The sequence below is a fragment of the Opisthocomus hoazin genome, chromosome 8, assembly GCF_030867145.1.
Source record: "Opisthocomus hoazin isolate bOpiHoa1 chromosome 8, bOpiHoa1.hap1, whole genome shotgun sequence".
NCBI lineage: Eukaryota > Metazoa > Chordata > Aves > Opisthocomiformes > Opisthocomidae > Opisthocomus > Opisthocomus hoazin.
This window is the reverse complement of record NC_134421.1, coordinates 74,665,912-74,691,889: the sequence shown is the minus strand read 5'-3', so window position 1 is coordinate 74,691,889 and position 25,978 is coordinate 74,665,912. Positions and strand designations below refer to the sequence as shown.

Genomic DNA, 25,978 nt, shown 5'->3' with positions numbered 1-25,978 from the left:
GTCAAAGCGGGACAATGCGCCGCGTCCCCCCCCCGCTAATGACAGCCCGTCACTTAGCAACGCGGGGGGGGGGTTTTGGGAGAAGATCGGAGCGCCGGGATGAGGATGTGAACTCTGCCGCTCTCCCTCCCAGGGAACTTACCGAGGAGGCACCTCTCCTTTTGTCCAGCGCCTAATTTTTCCGTGCGAGAGGCGACCGGGGAGTCTCGGAGCGCGGCTTCCCGGATGGATGGACGGCTGCCCCCCCCCGCGGCTCCCCTGCTCAGCCGCTCCGCTCGCCGGTTGCGTGCTGAGGGCATCATTTAAAGGGAAGCCCACAGCGGGATCAGTAAGCTCCCTGCATGCGTATGCAGGTGACCGAGAAGGGGACCGGTGGGCAGAAGGGTGATCCAGGCAGCCGGGGCTTTCCTCCACCTACGCGCTGAGGGAAAGTAGCTTTCGTCTTTTTGTGCTGACTCTGGGCAAGGGAGGGAGGGAAGCAGATTGTGCCCAGCTCCTTGCTGAGATGAAACGGTCGATGAGAAGAGGTCTCCTTGTCACAGGCACAAAGGCCACCTCCGCCTGGCAGCATGGTGCTGAAATCTAACCCCAGCATCATTCTCTTGTGCTCTTTCCTGCCCAGTGACTACATCATTGAGGAGAAGACGGCCGTGCTGCAGAAGAGGGAGCATGAGGGATTCGGGTTTGTGTTGCGAGGGGCCAAAGGTAAGGGCTGCTTCTTTCGCTCGGTCCTGGGGCTGGGAGGGAAATCTCCTTCTCCTCGCTCCGCCTGGCGCTCAGGGTCCCGTCTCCCGGCCGCGCCGAGCAGCCCGCGAGCCCCCGTGCTGCGGGGTCTCTTGGGGGACGCTGCCCCATCTCTGGCGGGCGGCCGGGCGAGCACAGCTTCACAGAATCACAGAATAGTAGGGGTTGGAAGGGACCTCTGTGGGTCACCCAGTCCAACCCTGCTGCCGAAGCTTCGCGCTGGTTGCGGGCGCAGTGCAGAAACCGCCATGCGTGGCCAGCGTGCGTCTGTCGCACGCGCCGGGGTGCTGCTCCGGTGCGGGTGCTGGTATTCGTAGCCTTGCATTTGTGGGAGTTTTCACTTCTGCCTCTTTACCGGGCGTGGAGAGTGCGTGTGCTCTGCTTCGGGTGCAGAGGCGAGCCCCGCGGGGCAGGGCCTGTGTCCTCCGGGGCTCCCCCCACCCCCCCAGCGCTTGGAGCCTTTCGCTGTGCTTGTCTAGAGTTGGGGTCCCTCTGGCCGCGCTGGGCTGCAGCCCCGGTGTGAGGGCACACCGGTAGCTGTCCTGCCGCTGCCACCACGCCTCCGACCCGGTGCCCGGGGCACGCGTCCCCGGAGCAGCCCGGAGCAGCCGGGACCTGGCACCGGGTCGTCGCTGTGGCTCCTCTTCCCAGAAACCGGTCTTTTTGCTGCAAAAAAAAGAAAGTCCCTTGGGGACTGGTAACGAACGCGCTGGTGTTCAGATAGGAAACGGGCTTCAGCCCCCGTGCGCGGGGCAGGGCCACCTCCGGCTGAGGGTCCTGTCTCCGGCAGCCCCGGGCTGAAGGCTGCGGAGAGGCGAGGGGGTCTCGGGGCTGCAGCTGCTGGAAGCGGAGGCACAGGCGTGCGTGCTGCGCTCCCTGCCTTGCACACAGGGTGCGAAAGCCTAAGGCAGCGGTGGCCGGCTCGCTGTGAGCGCTGCTGCTTTCCCGGAGAGCGCTGTGAGCCGGGCTTTCATCTCGGGTGGGATTCTCGGTGCGGGTTTCTGAGCTGTCTTTGTTGTGTCCGTACCGCGGCGGGGCTCCGCGTGCCGGTGGGTGTGTTTGCCTTCCTGGAGGAATATGGTTGCTGTCTCTTCCTCTCCTCTCTCTCCCCTTCCCTCTGCATGTGACATACGTGTCTGTCCATGTGCTGCTCTGTGTAACGTCAAGCGAAACTTCAGCGCTCAAAATGGCATCCATTTTTTGCCAGATTAGCCTTGCAGCTATTGTACTAGGAAAAATGGGGTAAATTTTGTGCTGTTTCCTTTTTTCTTTCTTGTTTGCTCTGCTGACATTTGTAGGCTCTGTATTTTCCTTTGTCTGCCGAGGCTGAAAGCGAGGACTTGGAGCGGATTACACAGTGGGCGTGAGGCTGTGTGGGGCTTGGTCTGGCTTAGGGATTCGCAGCCCGGCGTTGCTGCAGGGGCTCTGAGCAGCGCAGGGCTGCAGAGCGTCGGGGCGTGGGCCGGGGGTGCTGGTGGGTCTGCTTGGGTCCGGGGTGCTGGTGGGTCTGCTTGGGTCCGGGGTGCTGGTGGGTCTGCCGAAGCTCCTTGGGGAGCAGCAGCCACTTGACAGGGAGGTGACCGTGGTGGCTCTGAGTCACCCCCGGATTTCCCAGCCACTCCGCCCGGTGCTGCGTTGCTGCCCTGGGCTTTGAGCTGGAAGGAGCCCTGGGACTCTGTCTTGGCCCCGTCGGTGTCACCCCCACTCAGGCTTCATTGAGATGCTCTGGGCGAAACACTTCAGGTCTCAGGGGGTGAACTGGAGAAAGGGTCTGGAAACGGGAGGGACCAGAGCATCAGCAAAGTCCCTGCAGAGGGAGGGAGCTGGTTATCGAGTGAGATCCAGCTGGGTGATCCTCAGAGGAAACTGCACTTCGTGCTGCAGAGGATGGTGACAATTGTGCACGGCTTCTACCAGGCTTGCTGAGGGTCGGTTCCTTCCCAAGCCCACATTTGCCCGTCCATGCGAGCAGTCCCATCAGCTGCACCCCAGGCAGAGAACGCCCTCCACCACCCCGGAGAACCAGTCCTTCCTAGCGCGTCCCGTCTCCATCTCTGCCCAGTACCAGGAGGGGGGGATGTCCCAGTCAAACCAGCTGAGCATTTGGACAAAGGTTATTCTGCAGGGACGAGCTGCAGCTGTCGGACGTGGGGCTTGCCTGCAGCCGTTGCCTCGGGGAATCGTCCGGAGCAGGTGGGAAGCGGTGTAGCAGCCCCTTCACTCAGCGCTGTGGCGGAAAGCGATGAGCAGGTGGTTTTGCTTCTTCATTTCTTGGCCCAGAGAGACCATCCCCACCTTTCACAGGCCCAAATGGTAGAGCTGTGCTCAGAAGGCTGAAAGGTGATGTCTCCTGCCTTGTAATACCCTGAACTCCACCAGGCAGTCTTCCATGCCCAGACTAGAGCAACCTCGCGCTCCCTGGCTACCCTGACCGCAGATCAGGCACCATCTATCTGTTTAATAATACGATTCATAAAATATTCATACATACTTCGCTGGCGCCATGCCTGCCAGCAGTGGTTGTTACGGCTGGTACAGTGACTGCGCCTCACACGGTCTCAGCAAACCCATGCCACCAGTTCCCTGGGCAGAGGAGTATGGCTCGTAGGCTGGTTAACGCTCGTGGGCATCTGGTTCTGGTGGGTCCTGTGGAAGCGGTGAAGGGGCAGCAGTCCCTGACTTGGGAATTGACTCTGTAAAAAAGGAGTAGGTAATTTTATGACTGGCAAGGATATTGCAATAATACAAATTAAGTGTTGAAAAGAAAAGGAAATGATTCTAAGTCCTTGCTTCAGGGCATGAGCTTTCTTTTCTGTACTTAGTCTGGGGAGAAGCCACCAGGCAGGGCAGGTTGTTCAGGAAGTTACCCGAGATGATGTGATTGCTTCCCATGATTTGTGCATCTCCCGAAGCAGCTGATGCCGTGCGCTGTTGGGGAGAAGATGCTGCACTGATCTGCTGTGGGGCTCGGTTTGCTCCTGCTTCTTTCCAGAAGGTGCCAATTTTTTGTTCCACCCACCAGCCAAGCTCTGCAGCCCAGCGAGCGCTTCACCTGCTCTACCGGGTGCACCTGCCTTGGTGCAGAGCGCGGACCAACCTGCCAGGTTTCTGCCCAGCTCACCACAGCTCCCAGCTCTCGCTGCTCCCTGGAGCAAGTGCCTTCATCATGCTGCCTGCCCCGGCATCATGGTCTCCCACAGCCCCCACTCCCCTCTGCCCACCGTGGCTTCCCCCACCCCGGGCCCTCCTGCTCCCCTCTGCCCCTCAGAGCCCCTCCTGTGTCCAGCGTCGGTCCGGCATTCGAGCCAGACCATTGAGGAGCGCTTGCAAACCCGGCAGGTCACCGCTGGTGACCGAAGTGCCCATCATGGGACTCGCCGTTGGTCAGCTTCCAGTCCTGTGCCGCCGTCGCCCGTGCCCCTCTGCCTGCGCCTGCTGCGGGCGCGCTCGCGTGCGGCGCGCTGGGCTGCTCCTCCCCGGTGCTGCACAGACCCCCTTCCCCGGTGACTCGGTCCCACGGCCGAGACCGAGCTCTGGCAGCGTGGGCTCTGCGGGGAGGGCGCAGAGAGCTCAGGGCTCGGGGTAAGGAGAAGGTCTGCGTGGATGTCATCGGCTCACTTCGCAAACTCCCACTTGGTTTCTGCTGTGGGTTCTCTGCAGGAAGGCTGAATTTTGATGTTCAGCATCAGGTGCCTGATGGAGTTCAACAAGGGCAAGGGCAGGGTCCTGCCCCTGGGGAGGAACAACCCCAGGCACCAGCACAGGCTGGGGCTGAGCTGCTGGAGAGCAGCTCTGCGGAGAGGGACTGGGAGTGCTGGGGGACGACAGGGTGACCAGGAGCCAGCAGCGTGCCCTGGGTGCCAAGAAGGCCGATGGGATCCTGGGGTGCATGAGGAGGAGTGTGGGCAGCAGGGCGAGGGAGGTTCTCCTGCCCCTCTGCTCTGCCCTGGGGAGGCCCCATCTGCAGTGCTGGGTCCAGTGCTGGGCTCCCCAGTTCAAGAGAGATGAGGAGCTACTGGAGAGAGTCCAGCGCAGGGCTACGAGGGTGAGGAGGGGACTGGAGCATCTCTCCTACGAGGAGAGGCTGAGGGAGCTGGGCTTGTTCAGCCTGGAGAAGAGAAGGCTGAGAGGGGACCTTCGAAATGCCTACAAATATCTGCAGGGTGGGGGTCAGGAGGCCGGGGCCAGACTCTTTGCAGTGGTGCCCAGCGACAGGACAAGGGGCAACGGGCACAAACTGGAGCAGAGGAAGCTCCAGCTGAAGCCGAGGAAGAACTTCTTCCCTCTGAGGGTGACGGAGCCCTGGCCCAGGCTGCCCAGAGGGGCTGTGGAGTCTCCTTCTCTGGAGATATTCCAGCCCCGGCTGGACGCGGTGCTGTGCCCCCTGCTCTGGGTGACCCTGCTTGGGCAGGGGGCTGGGCTGGGTGACCCACAGAGGGCCCTGCCAACCCCCACCATGCTGGGATTCTGTGATTCTGTGTTGTTTTTTGCATCACTTTGCGTGAAGACCAGCCAGGTCATGGAGGCAGATTCGCTTGGGTGAGCTCGGTGACCCAGCCACCTGAGCGCAGAGCGTGCCTGGAGCTGCAGCAATTGGTGGATCGTTCAAGGGGGTTTTGGTTCCGTTATCTGTCCAGCACTTGGTGTGATGACCTGAGGCTCAGAAGCCTCTGCACGCGGGGTTTTGGTGCTGCAAGGTGCCTGGTGCTCGCTGACCGACGGGGTCTCTGCCAGCTGCGGCTCCTGCCCTGCGCAGCCCCCGGCACGAGGAGAGCTGTGCTCAGGGCCGGGCGGTCAGAGCTGGAGGGTCTGAGGTAGAGGAGGGGCTGTCCTAAAGCCCTGCAGCAGGGTTTGGGCTGCAGTGCTGGTATCAGGAAGTTTCCTGGAGATGGAGGAGCTCACTGATGGTTTTCAGACCTGGGCTCTCGTGCAGAGGAGTGCGGTGACGCTTTGTGACCCTCAGGATGGACGGAAATCTGGACTGGCGATGTTCAGACAGAACACGTCAGCCACCAGCTCTGTCGTCTGTGGTGTTAAGGGTGGTGTCTTCACGATGGAGGTCTAATGGAAAACTAGAAACAAGGCCCAGTGGAGTCTAGATATGGCAAATGCTACTTGCACACACCTTTTGTAGTAGTCTTAGAAATTTAAACATTCAGGAGCTGGTTTTAAAGAACTGTTGTAGAACCCCTTTTCTCCCTGCCCCCAAATACATGTACTCCGTGAGGGCCTGCAGGCTGTCGTCCACCCATCTGCAAGCGGGTACTAGATGACCCACAGAGGTCCCTTCCAACCCCTACTATTCTGTGATTCTGTGATTCTGTACCTGCTGCTCCGGGGGCCCGAACAGCGGTGTGCAGCTTCCTGCCCTCGCCTGAGGCTGAGACGTGCCTTCAGGATTTTAGGTGAGAAGCACCAAGGCTTTATTTTATTTTTCACTCCATAAATATGTTTCTGGTGAATTAACTGGGATCTTAACAATTTGCTCTGCTTGAATTGACTTGTAACATTTTTCACTGCTGAGCTTGGCTAGTAATAAAATAACTTGTCCAAGAAAAGCAGTGTTTGCAAAGAACAGAAAAGAATATTTTTGGTTGGAAGGGACCTACAACAATCATCTAGTCTAACTGTCTGACCACTTCAGGACCAAAAGTTAAAGCAAATTATGAAGGACATGTCCAAATGGCTCTTAAACACTGACAGGCGTGGGGCGTTGACCCAAGCTCTAGGTCTAGTTCAGGCTCTAGGAAGCCTGTTCCAGGGTTTGACCACCCTCTCAGTAAAGAAATGCTTCCGAATGTCCAGTCTGAGCCTTCCCTGGCACAGCTTTCAGCCATTCCCAGGTGTCCTGTCCATGGATCCCAGGGAGAAGGGATCAGCACCTCCGTCTCCACGTCCCCTCCTCAGGAAGCTGCAGAGACCAATGAGGTCGCTCCTCAGCCTCCTGCTCTCCAAACGAGACAAACCCAGAGTCCTCAGCCACTCCTCGTAGGACATGCCTTCCAGCCCTGCCACCGACTTCGTTGCGCTCCTCTGGGTGCACTCAATGAGCTTAGAATCACAGAATGCTTTGGGTGGGAAGGGGCCTTTAGAGGTCATCCAGTCCAATCCTCAAGCAGTGAACAGGGACATCTTCAACTGCATCAGGTTGTTCTGAGCCCCGTCCAACCAATGTTTCCAGGGTTGGGGCATCAACCACCTCTTTGGGCAACCTGTGCCAGGGTTTCACCACCCTCATTGTAAAAACTTTCTCCCTTATATCCAGTCTAAATCTGTCCTTCCCTGGTTTAAAACCGTTGGCCCTTGTCCTGTTGCAACAGGCCCTGCTAAAAAGCCTGTCCCCATCTTTCCTGTAGGCCCCCTTGAAGTATTGGCAGCTGCTCTCAGGTCTCCCCGCAGCCTTCTCCTCCCCAGGCTGAGCAGCCCCAGCTCTCCCAGCCTTTCCTCCCAGCAGAGGGGTTCCAGCCCTCTCATCATTGCTGGGGCCCCAGCTTAGCACCCTTGTAGAATGCCGGAGCCACGAGCAGCACCCAGCACTCACGGTGAGGCCACACCAACGCTGAGCATGGCAGGACAGTCTCCTCTCTGGACCTGTGGGCCGTGCTGTGTCCGATCGGTTGGCCGTGCTGTGTCCCATCAGTTGGCCATGCTGTGTCCCATCGGCTGGCCATGCTGTGTCCCATCAGTTGGCCATGCTGTGTCCCATCGGCTGGCCATGCTGTGTCCCGTTGGCTGGCCATGCTGTGTCCCATCAGCTGGCCATGCTGTGTCCCGTTGGCTGGTCATGCTGTGTCCCATCAGCTGGCCATGCTGTGTCCCATCAGTTGGCCTTGCTGTGTCCCATCGGTTGGCCGTGCTGTGTCCCATCGGTTGGCCGTGCTGTGTCCCATCAGTTGGCCGTGCTGTGTCCCATCAGTTGGCCGTGCTGTGTCCCATCGGTTGGCCGTGCTGTGTCCCATCGGTTGGCCATGCTGTGTCCCATCGGCTGGCCGTGCTGTGTCCCATCAGCTGGCCGTGCTGTGTCCCATCGGTTGGCCGTGCTGTGTCCCATCGGTTGGCCATGCTGTGTCCCATCGGCTGGCCGTGCTGTGTCCCATCAGCTGGCCGTGCTGTGTCCCGTTGGCTGGCCGTGCTGTGTCCCATCAGTTGGCCGTGCTGTGTCCCATCAGTTGGCCATGCTGTGTCCCATCAGTTGGCCGTGCTGTGTCCCATCGGTTGGCCGTGCTGTGTCCCATCGGTTGGCCGTGCTCTGTCCCATCGGTTGGCTGTGCTGTGTCCCATCGGCTGGCCGTGCTGTGTCCCATCGGCTGGCCGTGCTGTGTCCCATCAGCTGGCCATGCTGTGTCCCATCGGCTGGCCATGCTGTGTCCCGTTGGCTGGCCATGCTGTGTCCCATCAGCTGGCCATGCTGTGTCCCGTCGGCTGGTCATGCTGTGTCCCATCAGCTGGCCATGCTGTGTCCCATCAGTTGGCCTTGCTGTGTCCCATCGGTTGGCCGTGCTGTGTCCCATCGGTTGGCCGTGCTGTGTCCCATCAGCTGGCCGTGCTGTGTCCCATCAGTTGGCCATGCTGTGTCCCATCAGTTGGCCGTGCTGTGTCCCATCGGTTGGCCGTGCTGTGTCCCATCGGTTGGCCGTGCTGTGTCCCATCGGCTGGCTGTGCTGTGTCCCATCGGCTGGCCGTGCTGTGTCCCATCGGCTGGCCGTGCTGTGTCCCATCAGCTGGCCGTGCTGTGTCCCATCGGTTGGCCGTGCTGTGTCCCATCGGTTGGCGTGCTGTGTCCCATCGGCTGGCCGTGCTGTGTCCCATCGGTTGGCCGTACTGTGTCCCATTGGCTGGCCGTGCTGTGTCCCATCGGCTGGCCATGCTGTGTCCCATTGGCTGGCCGTGCTGTGTCCCATCGGTTGGCCATGCTGTGTCCCATCGGCTGGCCGTGCTGTGTCCCATCGGTTGGCCGTGCTGTGTCCCATCGGTTGGCCGTGCTGTGTCCCGTTGACTGGCCGTGCTGTGTCCTGTTGGCTGGCCGTGCTGTGTCCCATCAGTTGGCCGTGCTGTGTCCCATCGGTTGGCTGTGCTGTGTCCCGTTGGTTGGCCATGCTGTGTCCCATCGGTTGGCTGTGCTGTGTCCCGTTGGTTGGCCATGCTGTGTCCCATCGGTTGGCCGTGCTGTGTCCCATCGGTTGGCCGTGCTGTGTCCCATCAGTTGGCCGTGCTGTGTCCCATCGGTTGGCCGTGCTGTGTCCCGTTGACTGGCCGTGCTGTGTCCGATGCAGCGCGGGGTTCGTTTGCCTCTGGGCTGCCAGCAGTCCCACGAAGCCTGTGTCTTCCAGTGCGATCAATGGTGATGCTGCAAGAGTCAAAAATCGGGACTGGAGCTTACTGTATCAGGTCAGGGGAGCAACTCCTCGTGAAGATGGGCAGCTGGGGGACGAGACAGCGCAGATGGGCCGGGGAGGAGAGAGTGCTTGGGTACGGGCACACTTCTGGCCGTGGCACGTACCACTGGAGCAGCTCTGTGGCACGCGAGTCCCTTTGGGATGCCGCCGTCGGCCGGCACCGGTGCCATCTTCCCGGCAGCAGCGGCACGGCGGGGACAGAGCCAGCCTTCTCGGGCCCCCCCGCTTGGCTGCCGGGGACGGGCAGGACCGGGGAGCTGCAGGGCCTTCGCCCTGGGACCTGTGCTGCCGTGGGGGTTCTCGGAGCCACCATGGGGCTTCTCCCTCCTGCCGGCGCGGCTGAGGTTGGTGTCCCTGGCGTGAGGCCGCCTGGAGAGCGGGTTTCTGAGGCCAGGAGATGGCCGCAGTGGTCAGGTTGCACGACCGAAGCTGTAGTGCTAGCGTGATCGCTCCTCAGGAGGCATGAATTGTACTTCCCGAGATTTAAAGCCATGAGCTTTCGCAATGAACAGTAGACCTCCTTGTTAGGAAATTCTACCTCATTACCAGCAAGGATTTCTGTAATTTAATTCCAGACCTTTTGATTTAGTTTTGCCTTTGCCAGTTGGGTAAGAGAGCCTCCTTAAATTTTATTTCCTTCCTGGGTAGGCACTCTCAGATGAATTGTCGCCGAATTACACACTGCTGCCCTAAAGCTTTCCCACGGGCTCTGATCTGGAAATGGTATTTTGGCGGGTCTGGTCCCAGGCTGGCTTCCGTGGTCCGCTGCACTCAGCCTTCTCTCGGGCCGCCGTGAGAGCCAGAGGTCAGGATTCCCAGGTTGGGTAAGGCACACAGCCATCCTCCTCCTCCTCCGTCACCGGGGCTGCAGCCGGCTCTGGCCACTGTGGGTTGTTCTGGTTGGTGCTTCTTGTTTTGGTGGTGTGGGGGCTGCAGGCAGACGGCCAGGCTGCAGGCGAGGCTGAGGTGAAGCCAACTGAGCATCAACCCCATGCATCAGTACAGGCTTGGGGTGGACCTGCTGGAGAGCAGCTCTGCGGAGAGCAACCTGGGTGTCCTGGTGGACGACAGGGTGACCAGGAGCCAGCAGCGTGCCCTGGGTGCCAAGAAGGCCAGTGGGATCCTGGGGTGCATGAGGAGGAGTGTGGGCAGCAGGGCGAGGGAGGTTCTCCTCCCCCTCTGCTCTGCCCTGGGGAGGCCCCATCTGCAGTGCTGTGTCCAGTGCTGGGCTCCCCAGTTCCAGAAAGATGAGGAGCTACTGGAGAGAGTCCTGCGGAGGGCTGCGAGGATGATGAGGGGACTGGAGCATCTCCCCTACGAGGAGAGGTTGAGGGAGCTGGGCTTGTTCAGCCTGGAGAAGAGAAGGCTGAGAGGGGACCTTCAAAATGCCTCTAAATATCTGCAGGGTGGGTGTCAGGAGGACGGGGCCAGACTCTTTGCAGTGGTGCCCAGCGACAGGACAAGGGGCAATGGGCACAAACTGAGGCACAGGAAGTTCCGTCTGAACATGAGGAAGAACTTCTTCCCTCTGAGGGTGACGGAGCACTGGAACAGGCTGCCCAGGGAGGTTGTGGAGTCTCCTTCTCTGGAGATATTCCAGCCCCGCCTGGACAAGGTCCTGTGCAGCCTGCTGTAGGTGACCCTGCTTCGGCAGAAGGGTTGGACTAGATGACCCACAGAGGTCCCTTCCAACCCCGACCATTCTGTGATTCTGTGAGCGGGAGGCAGAGAGCGGCTGGACATGGCCGGTCGCGGTGAGGGAGCTGCCGAGGGCAGCGGCAGCGCGTTGGAGGAGCGGCTGGGTTTCATCCCTGTGCGGGGAGAGGATGCAGCAAGTGGCCAGACTTCGCAGAGAAGTGGCAGGGAGTGCCAGGGACCTTTGGGGGTGACGGCTCAGCGATGCCAGGAAAGGCCAAGATTGCCTGGGCAACAGTGTTGGAAGCACTGCTCTGGGTGACCCTGCTTGGGCAGGGGGTTGGGCTGGGTGACCCACAGAGGTCCAACCCCGACCATTCTGTGATTCTGTGAGTGCAGATGTAGCAGATCTGGGGTGAGTGGGGAAAAGTAGCTGGAGGTGGATTGTTCCTTTGGGAGGAAAGCAAAAAGGAGTGTTGAGAACAGGGAAAAAGCTCACGAATATGCCTGAGCGAGGTGGCTGGGGCCGTTTTCAGGGGTTTCTGCTGGGCAGCCCTGTGCTCGATCACCGCAGCCCGGATCACGGCAACCCACCAGATCTGTGCTCCGGAGCATCCCCCGCGTGTCCGGCCGCTCCGTGGCCCCTGGCCGTCCGCAGAACGGCCCCGCAGATGGCTCCGGCGTCTCGGGCTGCTTCTCAGTATCGGCATCTTCCACCGCCTCCCAACGGCTGGGTCCTGGGGAGGAGCAGGCGGGGAGCTCCCGAGGTTCACTCTGCGCCGTCGCTTCTCAGCGTGACCTGGATAGGCTGGAAAGCTGGGCAGAGAGGAACCTGATGAGGTTCAACAAAGGCAAATGCAGGGTCCTGCACCTGGGGAGGAACAACCTCATGCACCAGTACAGGCTTGGGGTGGACCTGCTGGAGAGCAGCTCTGCGGAGAGGGACCTGGGCGTCCTGGTGGACGACAGGGTGACCAGGAGCCAGCAGCGTGCCCTGGCTGCCAAGAAGGGCAATGGGATCCTGGGGTGCATGAGGAGGAGTGTGGGCAGCAGGGCGAGGGAGGTTCTCCTTCCCCTCTACACTGCCCTGGTGAGGCCTCATCTGGAGTACTGTGTCCAGTTCTGGGCTCCCCAGTTCCAGAAAGATGAGGAGCTACTGGAGAGAGTCCAGCGGAGGGCTACGAGGATGGTGAGGGGACTGGAGCATCTCCCCTACGAGGAGAGGTTGAGGGAACTGGGCTTGTTCAGCCTGAAGAAGAGAAGGCTGCGAGGGGACCTTATAAATGCCTCTAAATATCTGCAGGGTGGGTGTCAGGAGGATGGGGCCAAGCTCTTTTCAGTGGTGCCCAGTGACAGGACAAGGGGCAATGGGCACAAACTGAGGCACGGGAAGTTCCGTCTGAACATGAGGAAGAACTTCTTCCCTCTGAGGGTGACGGAGCCCTGGCCCAGGCTGCCCAAGGAGGCTGTGGAGTCTCCTTCTCTGGAGATATTCCAGCCCCGGCTGGCCGCGGTGCTGTGCCCCCTGCTCTGGGTGACCCTGCTTGGGCAGGGGGCTGGGCTGGGTGACCCACAGAGGGCCCTGCCAACCCCTGCCATGCTGGGATTCTGTGATTCTGTGATTCTCTGGGGCCGGCTGCGGGGTGCTCTGCAGGGCGTGCTGGCTGCGGGCAGGGTGTGGGTGCCTCACACCTGCAGCCCCATCCCACACGTGGCCCAGGGCAGCACGGGTGTCCGCGTCAGGCTCGTGGGCTGGACAGACTGCCGCGGGGACAGAGCGGTGGCAGCCGGGGCTTCTCCCGCAGCAGTGGATTCGCCGTTCGCGCTCTGCCCGTGCCGGAGCAGTGTTCCCCAGGGGTGCTGCTGCCCCGTTCAGCAGGCTCTGGGGGTGCGAAGGAGGGATCCCCACCACCCAGGAAGGGCTCCTGCTTGCGGTGTGCTCTGCACGTCCTCTCCCCGCACAGGGATGAAACCCAGCCGCTCCTCCGACGCGCTGCCGGTGCCCTCGGCAGCTCCCTCGCCGCGACCGGCCGCGTCCAGCCGCTCTCTGCGTCCCGCTCACAGAATCACAGCATGGTCGGGGTTGGAAGGGACCTCTGTGGGTCACCCAGTCCAACCCCCTGCCGAAGCAGGGTCACCTACAGTAGCTTTTCCTCGTAGGAGAGATGCTCCAGTCCCCTCCTCATCCTCGCAGCCCTCCGCTGGGCTCTCTCCAGTAGCTCCTCATCTTTCTGCACGTGCTCCGCGGCGCTGCGGTCGACGGCCGTTCCGTTGGTTCTGGTCTGCGCCGAGGAAGCGACGTGCCCGGTACCCGTCAGCTCTCCAGGGAGGAGGGCTGGGCTCTGGGCGCCCGGCTGGTTTCTCAGCTTGCCTGGCGCTCGCCCGGGGCGTTGGTCGCTGGGTGCTGCCGGAGGATTCTCTCCCTTTGCCGGTCCTTTGCAGCAAAGCGCAGAGCAGCCTCCGTACTGACCCGGTCTAAGCGCGGCGCTGATGGGTTTGGCTGAAAAATCACGGGAAGCCGCTGCAAGGGGAGGTTCTGAGACGAGGGAGCGTGGCTGCGGCCTCCAGAGAGCAGGGGTTTCCCTGGTACTGCCCAAGTCTCCGCGTCCACTGAGGCAGACGGGCAAGCCAGTGCCGGGCACCCGCACCTGGAGGTCACGGCTCCTCCGTCCAGCGCCTGGCACGGCTGCCGGGGACGCCGGGAGCGGTGAGCTCTGCCGGCCCCGTGCTCTGCCCCGGGAAGGGCTGGGTTCGCTGCTGTTCACTTGGCCATCACTAGAGCTGCTTTCTCCTTCCCTGTGACCGCGTGCGGACACTTCAGGCAGTAGCAGGGGAGAGCTGGTTTCTTGCTCTTGTCTACGTTTTTCCCCCCTCCTGTACGAAATTCTGCTTCTAGTGTTTGTTCCGTAAGGATACAGTTCTGACTTGTAGAAGGATACAGCTCTGACTTGGGAAGGAGTCTCCTTCTCTGGAGATATTCCAGACCCGCCTGCACAAGGTCCTGTGCAGCCTGCTCTGGGTGACCCTGCTTCGGCAGGGGGGTTGGACTGGGTGACCCACAGAGGTCCCTTCCAACCCCTACTGTTCTGTGATTCTGTGATTCTGTGACTTCAGGATGCATTTCCCTGTTTACTGAATCTTCAAGGCACTCGTGACACATCACAAATCGTGCATCACAGCATGCAGTAGATATACAGCTTCCAGCCCATGGAAAACCGAGTGCCTGGAGGCCTCGTGTAACACACCAATAACGCAGGTGGCAAAATTGGCTGTAAGGCTGCGTTTCCTAGGTTAATTTTTTTTTATTCCCTACAAGTTTGTATCTTTCATTACCAATAAGAAAAACGCATCCTGGAACGATCCATCGGATGGCTTGCAGCTATAATTCAGGATTTCTCCGCCGTCCGTGGGCTGTCGTCAGCCGCGTGGAGGGGAAGCGCGGGGCAGTGCTCCTGGCTGTGCAGCTGCGGGACCGCCGCGGGGGGGCGCCTGATGGGACGGGTGTATCTGGAGCCGCTGGGACTGCGTGGTTTGCTCACGCCGGGCTCCTTCTCCAGCCTAGAACAGCAATTAAATTGTCATCTGTCCAGCTCTGTCCTCCCCAGGGACCAGGACTTCCACTTAACCTTTTCATGACTTCATTACGATGCAGGTAGGATGAGCGGGCAGTGCTGGTATGTCATGCTGATGGTCCCGTTACGTGAAGTACGTGACAATATTCTACAGAGACCGTATGTCTCATTATCTTATATAAATAATTCACTGGGCATTCAGAGAGCCTGAGTCTCCCCTTTTCTCGTTTTCAGAGGTTCAGGCAATACACAAGATCTTTCTCACCTTAAACCTCATATCCTTCTGGGCCTGCACCTGGCATAAGCTAATGGGCACCTCGTTTGGCAGCCTCAGTCTGCAGCAAGGTCGTGTTTGTGGTTCACAGAATCACAGAATGGTGGGGGTGGGCAGGGACCTCTGTGGGTCACCCAGCCCAACCCCCTGCCCAAGCAGGGTCACCCAGAGCAGGCTGCACAGGACCTTGTCCAGGCGGGGCTGGAATATCTCCAGAGAAGGAGACTCCACAGCCTCCCTGGGCAGCCTGGGCCAGGGCTCCGTCACCCTCAGAGGGAAGAAGTTCTTCCTCGGGTTCAGCTGGAGCTTCCTCTGCTTCAGTTTGTGCCCGTTGCCCCTTGTCCTGTCACTGGGCACCACTGCAAAGAGTCTGGCCCCGTCCTCCTGACCCCCACCCTGCAGATATTTAGAGGCATTTCGAAGGTCCCCTCGCAGCCTTCTCTTCTCCAGGCTGAACAAGCCCAGCTCCCTCAGCCTCTCCTCGCAGGAGAGATGCTCCAGTCCCCTCCTCATCCTCGTAGCCCTCCGCTGGACTCTCTCCAGTAGCTCCTCATCTTTCTGGAACTGGGGAGCCCAGCACTGGACCCAGCACTGCAGATGGGGCCTCCCCAGGGCAGAGTAGAGCGTTGCACCTTCACCCTGCACCGCCCTGCTCGCTGAGTACTCCTGTATCTGGCAGCCCATCTTCAGCTTCGTCTCTGAGGCTGCTGGATCCTTCCCTGCATATGGTGTTCCTCTGGGGGCAGGAGCAGGTTTTCCAAGGAGGAATGAAGTTAAAAGGGATGGGGAGCAGCCCCAAAGAGAAGGACTTGGGGGTGCTGGCGGGTGAGAAGCTGGACACGACCCAGCAGCGTGCGCTGGCAGCCCAGAAGGATGCCCTGGGCTGCATCCCCAGCAGCGTGGGCACAGGGACAGGGAGAGGATTCTGCCCCTCTGCCCCGCTCTGCTGAGACCCCCCCAGAAGTCCTGCATCCAGGCCAGGGGCTTTGAGCACCCTGACCCAGCTGGAGGTGTCCTTGCCCATGGCAGGGTGTTGGACTGGATGGCCTCTACAGGTCCCGTCCCACCCAACCTATTCTATGATTCTGTTCTATGCTAAAACCTCACTGATGAAGAATGGGATTCATTTGACGAACGTAGATGTCCAGCAGCAAGTGGCCCTCTGCTCCTGAGCTAATGGCCTCCTGTAGGACCGGTGTGAGAGAGGCACTGCGAGCAGGTCCCCTGCCTGCAGCCGTGCACAGGGATTTTTCTCTGCTGACTGTGAAAGAGGCCTGGAGCTGCTAACTCGGACACAGACGCAGAAGGGGTGAGTTCCTCCCCTCCTAGCGTTGTTCGTAGATGTTGTTTTCGTTTGTGGTACTGGGAGATGGACGAGGCTTTAGGGAACTTTCGGGAACGTACGTGGCTCTGGGAGTCACACACATGCAGGAGGCTCTGGGGCCACCTCGGGCTCGGAGCTGGTGAGTGCTGTACACGTGTTGAGCTCTGGTTCCTGCACTGAAGTCAGGCTGAGCCTTGCATACGTGTTCTTTCTGAACCAATATGTAGAGATTTTCCTAGGCTCTCCTGGACATTCTGGCCCACCTTCCGCTTGCTTTTTGGCACGCTGTCTCAGCCTCTCTCTCTCTTTGTGTCTTGCAGCTGAAACCCCAATCGAGGAGTTCACCCCAACCCCAGCCTTCCCAGCGCTCCAGTACCTGGAATCAGTGGATGTGGAAGGTGTCGCCTGGAGAGCGGGGCTTCGCACGGGAGACTTTCTGATCGAGGTGAGCCCGGGCGCGCAGGGAGGGGGGCCGGCGGCTGCCAGTAGCGTCTGCTGCTGCAGGACAAGGGCCTGTGTCTTGCACAAAGTTGTGTTCCTTTATGAGGTGTTTGGAGAGCTGGGTACTGATTGTTGCTGAAATGCCTGCTGTTTGGATGTCTTAATGAAAAAATCTGAACATGAGGAAGAACTTCTTCCCTCTGAGGGTGACGGAGCACTGGAACAGGCTGCCCAGGGAGGTTGTGGAGTCTCCTTCTCTGGAGATATTCAAGACCCGCCTGGACAAGGTCCTGTGCAGCCTGCTCTGGGTGACCCTGCTTCGGCAGGGGGGTTGGACTAGATGACCCACAGAGGTCCCTTCCAACCCCTACTATTCTGTGATTCTGTGATTCTGAGTGCTCCAGGCACGGTGATGGACTTGGCTGTGCCCGAGGCAGGGACGGCTGCCGCGCGCCCGTGCCGAGGTGCCTCGCACACCGTGCCTGCGTGCGAAGCGGGGAGTCCCACGGCTGCAGCCGTGCCCGCGCGCGTGGCCCTGCCCCGACCGGCAGCCGGCGAGCGGGGCCGCGGGGCCGCGTGCTGCCGGTGCGCAGGGAGCCCCGTGGCCGGGGACCGCAGCGGGGACCAGGCTGAGGACCCCTCGGCAGAGGTGCAGGTCGGCGCCTGGCCGGACTCCCAGCGGGGAAGAGCACGGCTCTCCTCCGCTGTCCTCTCTGCGGCTGGCGAGAGCCCTCCGTGCTTGCAGCCGGCCCGGAGAGCAGCTCCCGACGGGGCCGGCCGCTCTGCTGTCCCGCGCCCGCGCGGGCACGGTGCTGGCAGCACGAAGGTCCCCCGAGAGCGGCGAGCGGGAGGGGGCTGGCGACGGCTGCCCGACACAGATAGCCTGCTGCCAGCAGCAGCATCTGCGGTGTTGGTGTCCTCTGCAGCCTCCAAAGAACAGCAGGGAAGCAGCAGTTGTCATAAACCTGCTTTTTCTGATGTGTGGTGTTGGAGATGTTATAGAGCAAGGCAGGATTTCACTGCGTGTGAAGGCACGTGGGGTGCGAGGGGCCGTTGGTGCTGCGGCAGAGCAGCCTCGTCCCAGCTGAGACTCGCAGCCCCTCTCCACTCCCTCCCAGCTTGGGTGTTCAGCTGCAGAATAAGTGGCTTTAGCTGGGAACCTGCCCTCAGCGGGCTGCCGTTTCCTTTGGCTCAGCCGGCTGAGCCGGCTTCCCTGTGGCTGCGAGATGGTTAAACCCGCGGCAGGCGGAGCGAGGAGCGTATGCGGTTTCCCTCGGAAGGGAAGCTGGAGGTGGGTTTGGAACGAGCAGAGCAGCTTTGCCGCAGTGTGAAGCCACATCCCGAGGGCAGCGTTCGGAAAGGGAGATGCTGTGGTACAGCTTGAAGCCTTGTGAAGGTCTCTGGGACCGTCTTCATCAGCCTGTCCAAGCGTGTGGGTTAGGGATGTGTTAAGCTCAGGTCAAAGGTGCCTGGGCATTGGAAGGCTGAGGCTTCGTTTCTAGCTTTGTAACTTGTAGCCTGAGACCATCTCTTGCTGAAATTAATGCTTAGTCTTTGAGCTTTAAAGCTTTCTTAGTACTGGAGATGAGTGCTGGAGAGCAAATGAAGAAGTGCAGGTGGGAAGTCCTGGGAGGTGTTTGCAGGCGGAGAAGCGTTTGGTGACGGTGACAGTCCCCGTGTGAGAGCTGGCCCTGCCCAGCGGTGGGGAACAGCTCCTCCGGTCCCACAAAATGGCTCTTCCATGCATGGAGCAGGTGGCAGGGACACTGCCAAAAACCACCCGGAGACAGCGGCCTGCAGAGGGGAATCTGCCCCTGAAGTGGGAGCAGAGCTGCAGGCAAATTCAACGTTTAGCGCTGAGGCTTTTGGATTGATGAATACCAACCCACAACACCTGCAGTAGAAGACCCAGCTTACCTGTGTCGTGTTTAAGCTGCAGTGTCCTGGCCATCTGGTCAAGCCTGCTGTGCCACCCTGCTTCCCCAGCCCTGCAGCCTTGCGTTGCTCACCAGCACCTTCCGTACCAGTGGAGGACCACGGCTGGACCTACACGACAGGCTAAAGCCTGCTCGGTGGGCAGGTTGGGGTGGCTTTGTCAGAGAGGTCTGTGGGATGGCAGTGTGGACTTCAGGACACTCATTTGATGGGTGTTGGTGTCCTCACCTGATACTTCCTTCAGCAAGACTGGTCTCTGTTCATGTTTAACAAGGAAATCTCTGGCTGATTTTGTGAAGGTGGAAAATTTCACCAGACCCCTCCAGGAGGAGCAGACAATCTCGAAGAAGGAAAAGAAACACAAAAAGGAAGCCTGCAGAGGGTGGAAGCAAGGACAGGCAGCCTAGGAGGAACACAGAGAAATTGTCCGAGCAGCCAGGGGTCAGGTTAGGAAAGCTGAAGCCTTGACAGAATTAAATCTGGCCAGGGATGTCAGGGGCAACGAGAAAAGCTTCTGTGGGTACGATGGTGAGAAAAGGAAGGCTAGGGGAAGTCTGGGCCCTCTCCAGAAGGACAAGGGGAGGACATGGGAGACCTGGTTAGCTGGGATATAGAGAAGGCTGAGGTACTCAATGACTTTTTTGCCCCAGTCTTCACCGGCAAGTGCTCCAGCCACACTGCCCAAGTCGCAGAAGGCAAAGGCAGGGACTGGGAGAATGAAGAATGGCCCACTGCAGGAGAAGGGTCAGGCTTGACACCATCTAAGGAACCTGAAGGAGCACAAGTCCATGGGACCTGATGAGGTCCCTCTGAGGGTGACGGAGCACTGGAACAGGCTGCCCAGGGAGGCTGTGGAGTCTCCTTCTCTGGAGATATTCAAGACCCGCCTGGAGAAGGTCCTGTGCCCCCTGCTCTGGGTGACCCTGCTTCGGCAGGGGGGTTGGACTAGATGACCCACAGAGGTCCCTTCCAACCCCTACTATTCTGTGATTCTGTGATTCTGAGGTGCATCCCTGAGTCGTGAGGGAACTGGCGGGTGAAGTTGCTAAGCCACTCTCCCATCATATTGGAGAAGTCATGGCAGTCTGGTGAAGTTCCCACTGAACTGAAAAAGGGGAAACAGAACCCCCATTTTTAAAGAGAGGTAAAAAGGAAGCCCCAGGGAACTACAGGCCAGCCAGTCTCACCTCTGTGCCTGGCAGGGTCATGGAGCAGATCCTCCTAGAAACTGTGCTAAGGCACATGGAAAATAAGGAGGTGGCTGGTGACAGCCAACGTGGCTTCACTAAGGGCAAATAGTGCCTGACAAATGTGGTGGCCTTCTACAATGGGGTTACTGTGTTAGTAAATGAGGGAAGAGCAACTGATGTCATCTACCTGGACTTGTGCAAAGCATTTGACACTGCCCTGGATGACACCTCTGACCCTAAATTGGAGAGAAATGGATTTGACGGATGGACCACTCGGTGGATAAGGAATTGGCTGGATGGTCACAATCAAAGAGCTGTGGTCAACGTCTCAATGTCCAAGTGGAGACCAGTGATGAGTGGCATTCCTCAGGGGTCAGCATTAGGACTGTCACTGTTGAACATCTTTGTTTGACATGGCCGTGGGATCGAGTCCATCCTCAGCAAGTTTGCCGATGACACCAAGCTGAGTGGTGCGGTCAACACACCTGGGGGAGGGGATGGCATCCACAGGAACCTGGACAGGCTGGAGAAGTGCGCCTGTGTGAACCTCACAAAGTTCAACAAGGCCAAGTGCAAGGTCCTGCACATGGGTTGGGGCAATCCCAACCGCAGATAGGGTGGAGAATGGATTGAGAGCAGCCCTGAGGAGAAGAACCCGGAGGTGTTGGTTGACAAGAAGCTCAGCATGACCCGGCGGTGTACGCTGGCAGCCCAGCAGGCCAACCGTGCCCTGGGCTGCAACCCCAGCAGCGTGGGCACAGGACGAGGGAGGGATTCTGCCCCTCTGCCATCTTCTTCCAACCCCTTTCACCAGACCAGTTTGTGATGGTTGTGCCTGTGGTGATCAGCCTTTGGTCACGTAATCCAGCAGTAACAACCCCTCCCGCCTGCAGCCGGTGCGTAGTCAGGGACGTTGCCTGCTCGCCGCTCTCCGGTGGAATTTATCTCCCGCTGATCCCAGTTTTAACAGAAGCATCGGCTGCGAGGTGGCCCAGCTCCCTCACGCTTCTCCACCGCAGATTGTCTCCTGGCTCTGCGCTCTGGCAGAGGGAGCCTGGAGCTGTGCAGAGACGCAACCTCAGTCCTGCAATGCCACCTATCAACAGAAATTCAGGCATCAGAAGAAACGTGTTTAAAGCTTTGCTCTCGCAGCGTGTGCCAAGGCCCTTACACCAGCCGAGTCCCCGCTCTTCCCAGTCTTTGCAGCTCTAAAGTGCCACCATAGATTGGAGGATCTGGCCCTTCCTGGCCTGCCACTGAGAGATGCCACCGCTTTCTTCCTCGCCTTCTGGGCTTGTTGCTTTTTCTGCTCTCCTTTGTTGTGCTTCAAATCCTCTCTCTCAGGAGGTCCAGGCACTTAAGCCTGCTCTTTGTGCTGGAGTGAACAGGTTCGGTTTTTAATCCCAGCAAACCAAGTGGAGTGGTCACAAGTGCTAAATCTCCTGTTCTTTGTGTTGACTCAGCCCCTGCTTGCTGCAGTGTGGTTTGGGTGGAGGTCTGATCCCAGTTTGATTGCTGCTTAAGATTTTACACGCTGTCTAGGTTGTAAGCCTGTAAGGGAGCCGTCAGATGCCTGGACCTGGTTGTCCTGACCCGTTTAGGGCCACGCTCACAGGGAGGAATTGCTGCCTTGAGGAGAACAACGCCTGCAAGACGGGGGGATGCCCGGATCACAGAATCACAGAATGGTAGGGGTTGGAAGGGACCTCTGTGGGTCATCTAGTCCAACCCCCTGCCCAAGCAGGGTCACCTACAGCAGGCTGCACAGGACCTTGTCCAAGCGGGTCTTGACAAGACATCCTTCTGCGTGTCGCACGAGCAGGGCGGAGGGGCACCCGTGCCACGGGCTGGCCGAAGGCAGGAAATGGGCAGAACTTCAGCAGCCCCTGCGTCTGTCGGGGGATCCAGCCAACCCGCCTGCGTTTGTCTTGCAGTCCTCCAGCACTTCCCCATGAGCTGCTTCTCCCTCTCGGTCTTAGTGTTTCATTTACTTCATAACCCGCCTCTCCGTTTCCTTTCCTGACCCCTCCGTGGGCGCTCCGTCAGGCTCTGGTTGTGCTTTCTGACAGGGACGCTCACTGCTTCGTCCACATGCTGAACAAAAGCCTGGAGACCTCCAAAATGTGCATCTGCCCAGGCTTCGGGAGGAGCAGTCCAGGTGCAGCTCCCAGCAGTAACTGCTCAGCGTCTTTGATACCTGCTGATCCAGCAACCAAAGGATCCTATTTTGCAGATCCTTTCGCTAAAACATGAAGCAAGTTATGTTGTATCATGGGGTCTCTTGAAGAGATCGTGGGTTCATCACCCATCAGAAGCTGCCCCTCATCCCGGTGACTGACCTTCCCCGTCTGTGGCGAGCGGGCTTCAGCCCGGGCACGGGCAGGGCAGCCCGATGTGTTGGCTGGCGATGGCACGGGCTGCGCCGGGAGTGCGAAGGGACAGAAAATCCCCAGGGCTTCTGCTTGCGCAGGGCAGGCGGGTCAGAGGCATCGCGCTCTGCTTGGTCTTCCCGTGCTGAGGTCACCACCCCTCACCCTCTCCTCCAGCATTTCCGTGTATGGAAATGGCTGGATCCGTATCCTCGGTGTGTGCTCAGCATCTCTTTCAGCTGCGCTTCCATCGTGCGCGCTCCGAGTAGCGTGGCTGGAGGAGAGCTCGGACGTGAAGCCGAGCGGCTGCTGTTCTCCGGTCGGTTCGGCTGGCACCGGCTCGGCAGTGCTCTTGTCCACGGTCCAGCGTCCGGGTGCCAGCTTTCCATGGAGCACTCTGATTGCCTGGATACCACGGTGGTCCTGCAACCACAGGGCTGCTGCAGCAGCGCAGACACAGATGACCTCAGTACACGGCCTTTGGTAGAGATCTGTGGTGGGCTTCATCTCACCTCGCTCAGGCTTCAGTTAGCTGGGTGCCGGCACCTGGCCGCCTCACCTGGTCTGCCAGATGTGCCTGCAGAGAGCAGATAGCTCTGGAGGTGGAATCTGGGGAGCAGTGAACTCATCTGACCGAACCTGGGGTCTGCCCTAGGATGCGACAAATCCGGTGGATCCACTGACCAGCTCTGACTGTGACTGGGTGTCCTGGGTTTGGTTAAGATGGAACCAATTCCCTTTGAGTGGTTTTACCTTACAGCTAAGTCCTTCCAAGTAACTGCACTGCTCTGAGGTTGGCTGCGCGTGTTACAGACGGTGTCCGCGCCGAAGCAGATGACCCCTGATGTTCGTACGGAGCTAACGGCAGGAAGGGAAGGCAGAAACGGGTCCCTGCTGGTAATTAGTGCTGTGGCAGTCGAGGTCTCTGACAGCCCTGATGTCCCTGACCGGACAGGGAGCCCACGGCAACGTTTCCAGGGCAGGTGCCCGTTGTGTGGACAGCCCGTGCTGTCGGGTGCGTCCCAGCTCTGCGGTCTCTGGGCGAAAGGCGCGTTACTCTGCAGCGCTGCGGGCGAGAAATGCCGAGCGGGGAGCAGCTCCTTGGAGCGGTTGGGGTTTGCTGTCGGGGGGTTCTCTCGGAGGAACTGCGGGAGTCGGCGCTGCGGATGTCGCTGCGTGTGCCGTCGCTGCTGGTACGTCTCGGGTTTAGGGGTGGCAAAGCCTTCACAGCAGATCGGCAGTGCCTCGCCAACGTGCAGGCAGAATTTTGTCGCGTCCTTGTGCTCTGAGGAGCTGACTGCTCCAGAGACTCAGAAGTAACGCTGAGACTGCTGTGAGTTGTCCTGCTTGCAGTCCCCGGGCAGCAGGCTCAGGAGCAGGAAGCCCTTCCTGGACTCATGTTCTCGTTTGGAGATCCAGCCTTTGGACGTGATGCTGAGCATGGTGCTTCCCTTGCCCCAGGAGGAGATCCGGGTCACTTCCCCCATCCCCAGGGTGCTCACTTGCTCACTGCAGTCCATCCGTCTCACAGAAGCCATCTCCAGTTCATGGTGGGCCACAAACTTCAATAGCACAAGGTTTCATCACCACGTTAAGGCTTTCCTTCAGCTCATCGCTGCGGAGGCCACCGGGTCTGGGTGTGTTGAGCCGTATGGAGTAGGCGAGAGTGTTGTACCATACCCCAGACCCCGTGCTACCCATGCAGGCCTGGCTTTCTTCTGTGTGTGGTCCTGCAAGCTGTTCTCTGTGTTGCTAGAGTTGCCTCCATCAGCTGGACCTTCAGTGGTGGCAAGACTTGACCAGTCTCTGCCAGGAATATGGATTTATTTTACTTCCCCTATCACTGCAACTACCTCTCTTTGGCTGCTGAGTGCACTTGCAGCATCTCCAGTCTCCCAGATGTTTTTTCATAGCTGTCTCTGCAAACTGTACAGCTTTTCACCCAGTGGCCTGGAGGTCAGATGGCTGTGAAGGCTCTGCATTTCCTGGGAGAAGTACTCCTGGTAATAACAGGAAGACAATTAGCAGATAGGTTTTCGTGGCTTGGTGGACCATATTTCCAGCCAGAGATATAGTTAAGTCCTTATGCGTTGTAGAAATAATAGAATCATGGAATGGTTTGGGTTGGAAGGGACCTTTAGAGGTCATCTAGCCCAGCCCCCCTGCAGTGAGCAGGGCCATCTTCAACTGGATCAGGTTGCTCAGAGCCCTGTCCAACGTGGCCTTGAATGTTCCCAGGGATGGGGCATCCACAACTTCTCTGAGCAACCAGTGCCAGGGTTTCACCACCCTTATACAAAATTCCTTCCTTCTATCTAGGAAAACTGTGTTCCAGTTATAAATGAATCTTTTTTACATCCTAAATTGGAGGGATTTTCTATTAGTTCCCTGAGCACATATCTCAGTACAGTTTCCAAATAGCTTTTAGTGGGAAAGTGGAGAGAATATTGTCCCATTGCTCCTTGTCAGGGCTCTCTGGGAATCTTGGAGGGTTTCTCCATCAGTGAATTACTCTGGTTTACAGTGAATCCAGAAGTTTGGGCTGTTCTTCCTCCTGAGCCAGCTTTTGAACCCACAGCTGTATGTTCTCTCCTCTGTAGGGTCACAGAAGTGCTGGTTGGGAAGGGTCTCTGAGATCCTGCTTGGTTGGGAAGGTTCTCCGAGATCCTGCTCCAAGGACTACATTGAGTCAGCTGTGGCTCTGTCCAGCCAAGCCTCGGAAGCCTTCTGCAGGAAACCATCTGCAGGGTGCTGGTGCTACAGTCCGTCTGGGGGCCTGTTCTGGGGCTGTACCACCCTGCTGGGACATTTTGCCGAAGTCCAAGCCCAGCCTGAACCTCCCAAGCCACAATTTGTGGCTGTTGGCCACGTTCATTACAGCGTCTGCTGCTTCCAGGTAGAGCTGGCTTCGGACATCTGTGTAAGTGCTCTGCAAGCAGTTGTAGGCTGCTTGCTTTTTTTTGTCACGCGATCTGGGTCTGGACCCTCTTCGCTTTCTCCCCATATCTCTTGAACACCATGGCCAAAAACAGAGCACAGTGTTCCAGGTGCAGCCTCACCAGTGCTGAGTGAAAAAGGCGCTGGCTTCCCTCAGTCTGCTGGCCAGGCTGCTGGTTACGTAGCCCGGGAGGCAGCTGGCCTTCCTCTCCGTGTGAACGCGCTACGGGCTCGTACTCAGCCTGGCAGGCACTGTCCGTCCCTTTTCGGCCTCTCCAATGGAGCTGCTGCTCGGGCAGTCTCTCCTGAGCCTGGACCGATGTGTGGGTTGGTCTGCCCCGGGTGCGCACCTTTCTTCTCCGCATTGCTGAACTTCATGAGGTTTCTGTTAGCCTGCTCCTCGAATTTCTCGGGGCCCCGCTGGTTTGAAGCTCTGCATTTCACCATATCAGATCCTCCTCCTAGTTTAATATCAGCTGCGGATGTACCGAGGGTGTCCTCTGTGTCACCCGTGTAGTTGATGAGGCTGTTAAACAAGATGGGCCCCAGGACTGGCCTCTGGAGAACTCTGCTCGTTGCCAGCCTTCTAGTCATTAATCACAACCCTTTCACGCAGTGGTCTGCTCAGTTCTCAGCCCACCCAGCTGTCCATGCGTCTGGTCCGTAGCCACTGCACTCCGAGGTCTTGGAGCACGCTTGGTCCATGAACACTGAGGCAGAACACGAAGTTAAGCTCTTCGGTCGTGTCTGTACTGCCCATGGCTGATTTTTCACCAGCAGGCTCGAATTTTCCCTGAACTTCCTTTTGGTGCCAGTCTGCCACTACAAGATGTCCTTGTTCTGCTTGATCTCTTCTGATAGTCTTTGCTCCAGCTGGGCTTTGGCCTGCCTGATACTGTCCCTAGTGCTGGAGCATTGTTTTTATTGCTTTGGTGCCTGTCACTGTTTCCCCTTCTTGTACATGCTTTTTGCATTTTAGTTCACTGAGAAGCTTGATACCTATCAATCAAGCCTTCTGCAAAAATACCCGATCTTCCTAAATGACAAGGGTGGGTGGGTTGTTCCTGAGATCTCAGAAAATTTTCTCGAAGCACCTCCTTCCCTTTGGGCTGCTTCTCAGGAAGCTAAGCCTGTGCTGAACCTCAGGATCCTAGCTCTGCT

The 25,978-nt window shown here is 58.8% G+C and overlaps 1 protein-coding gene across 1 annotated transcript in view; it reads left to right on the top strand.

The window, feature by feature from the left end:
• The window catches only part of SHANK3 (SH3 and multiple ankyrin repeat domains 3), a 386,587-nt gene that overhangs the window by 300,090 nt on the left and 60,519 nt on the right, over window positions 1–25,978 (top strand). Inside the window, exons 16-17 of the mRNA XM_075428667.1 lie at window positions 623–705; window positions 16,266–16,390. Coding sequence (XP_075284782.1) covers window positions 623–705; window positions 16,266–16,390 — 208 coding nt within the window. The remainder of the gene's footprint in view (window positions 1–622; window positions 706–16,265; window positions 16,391–25,978) is intronic.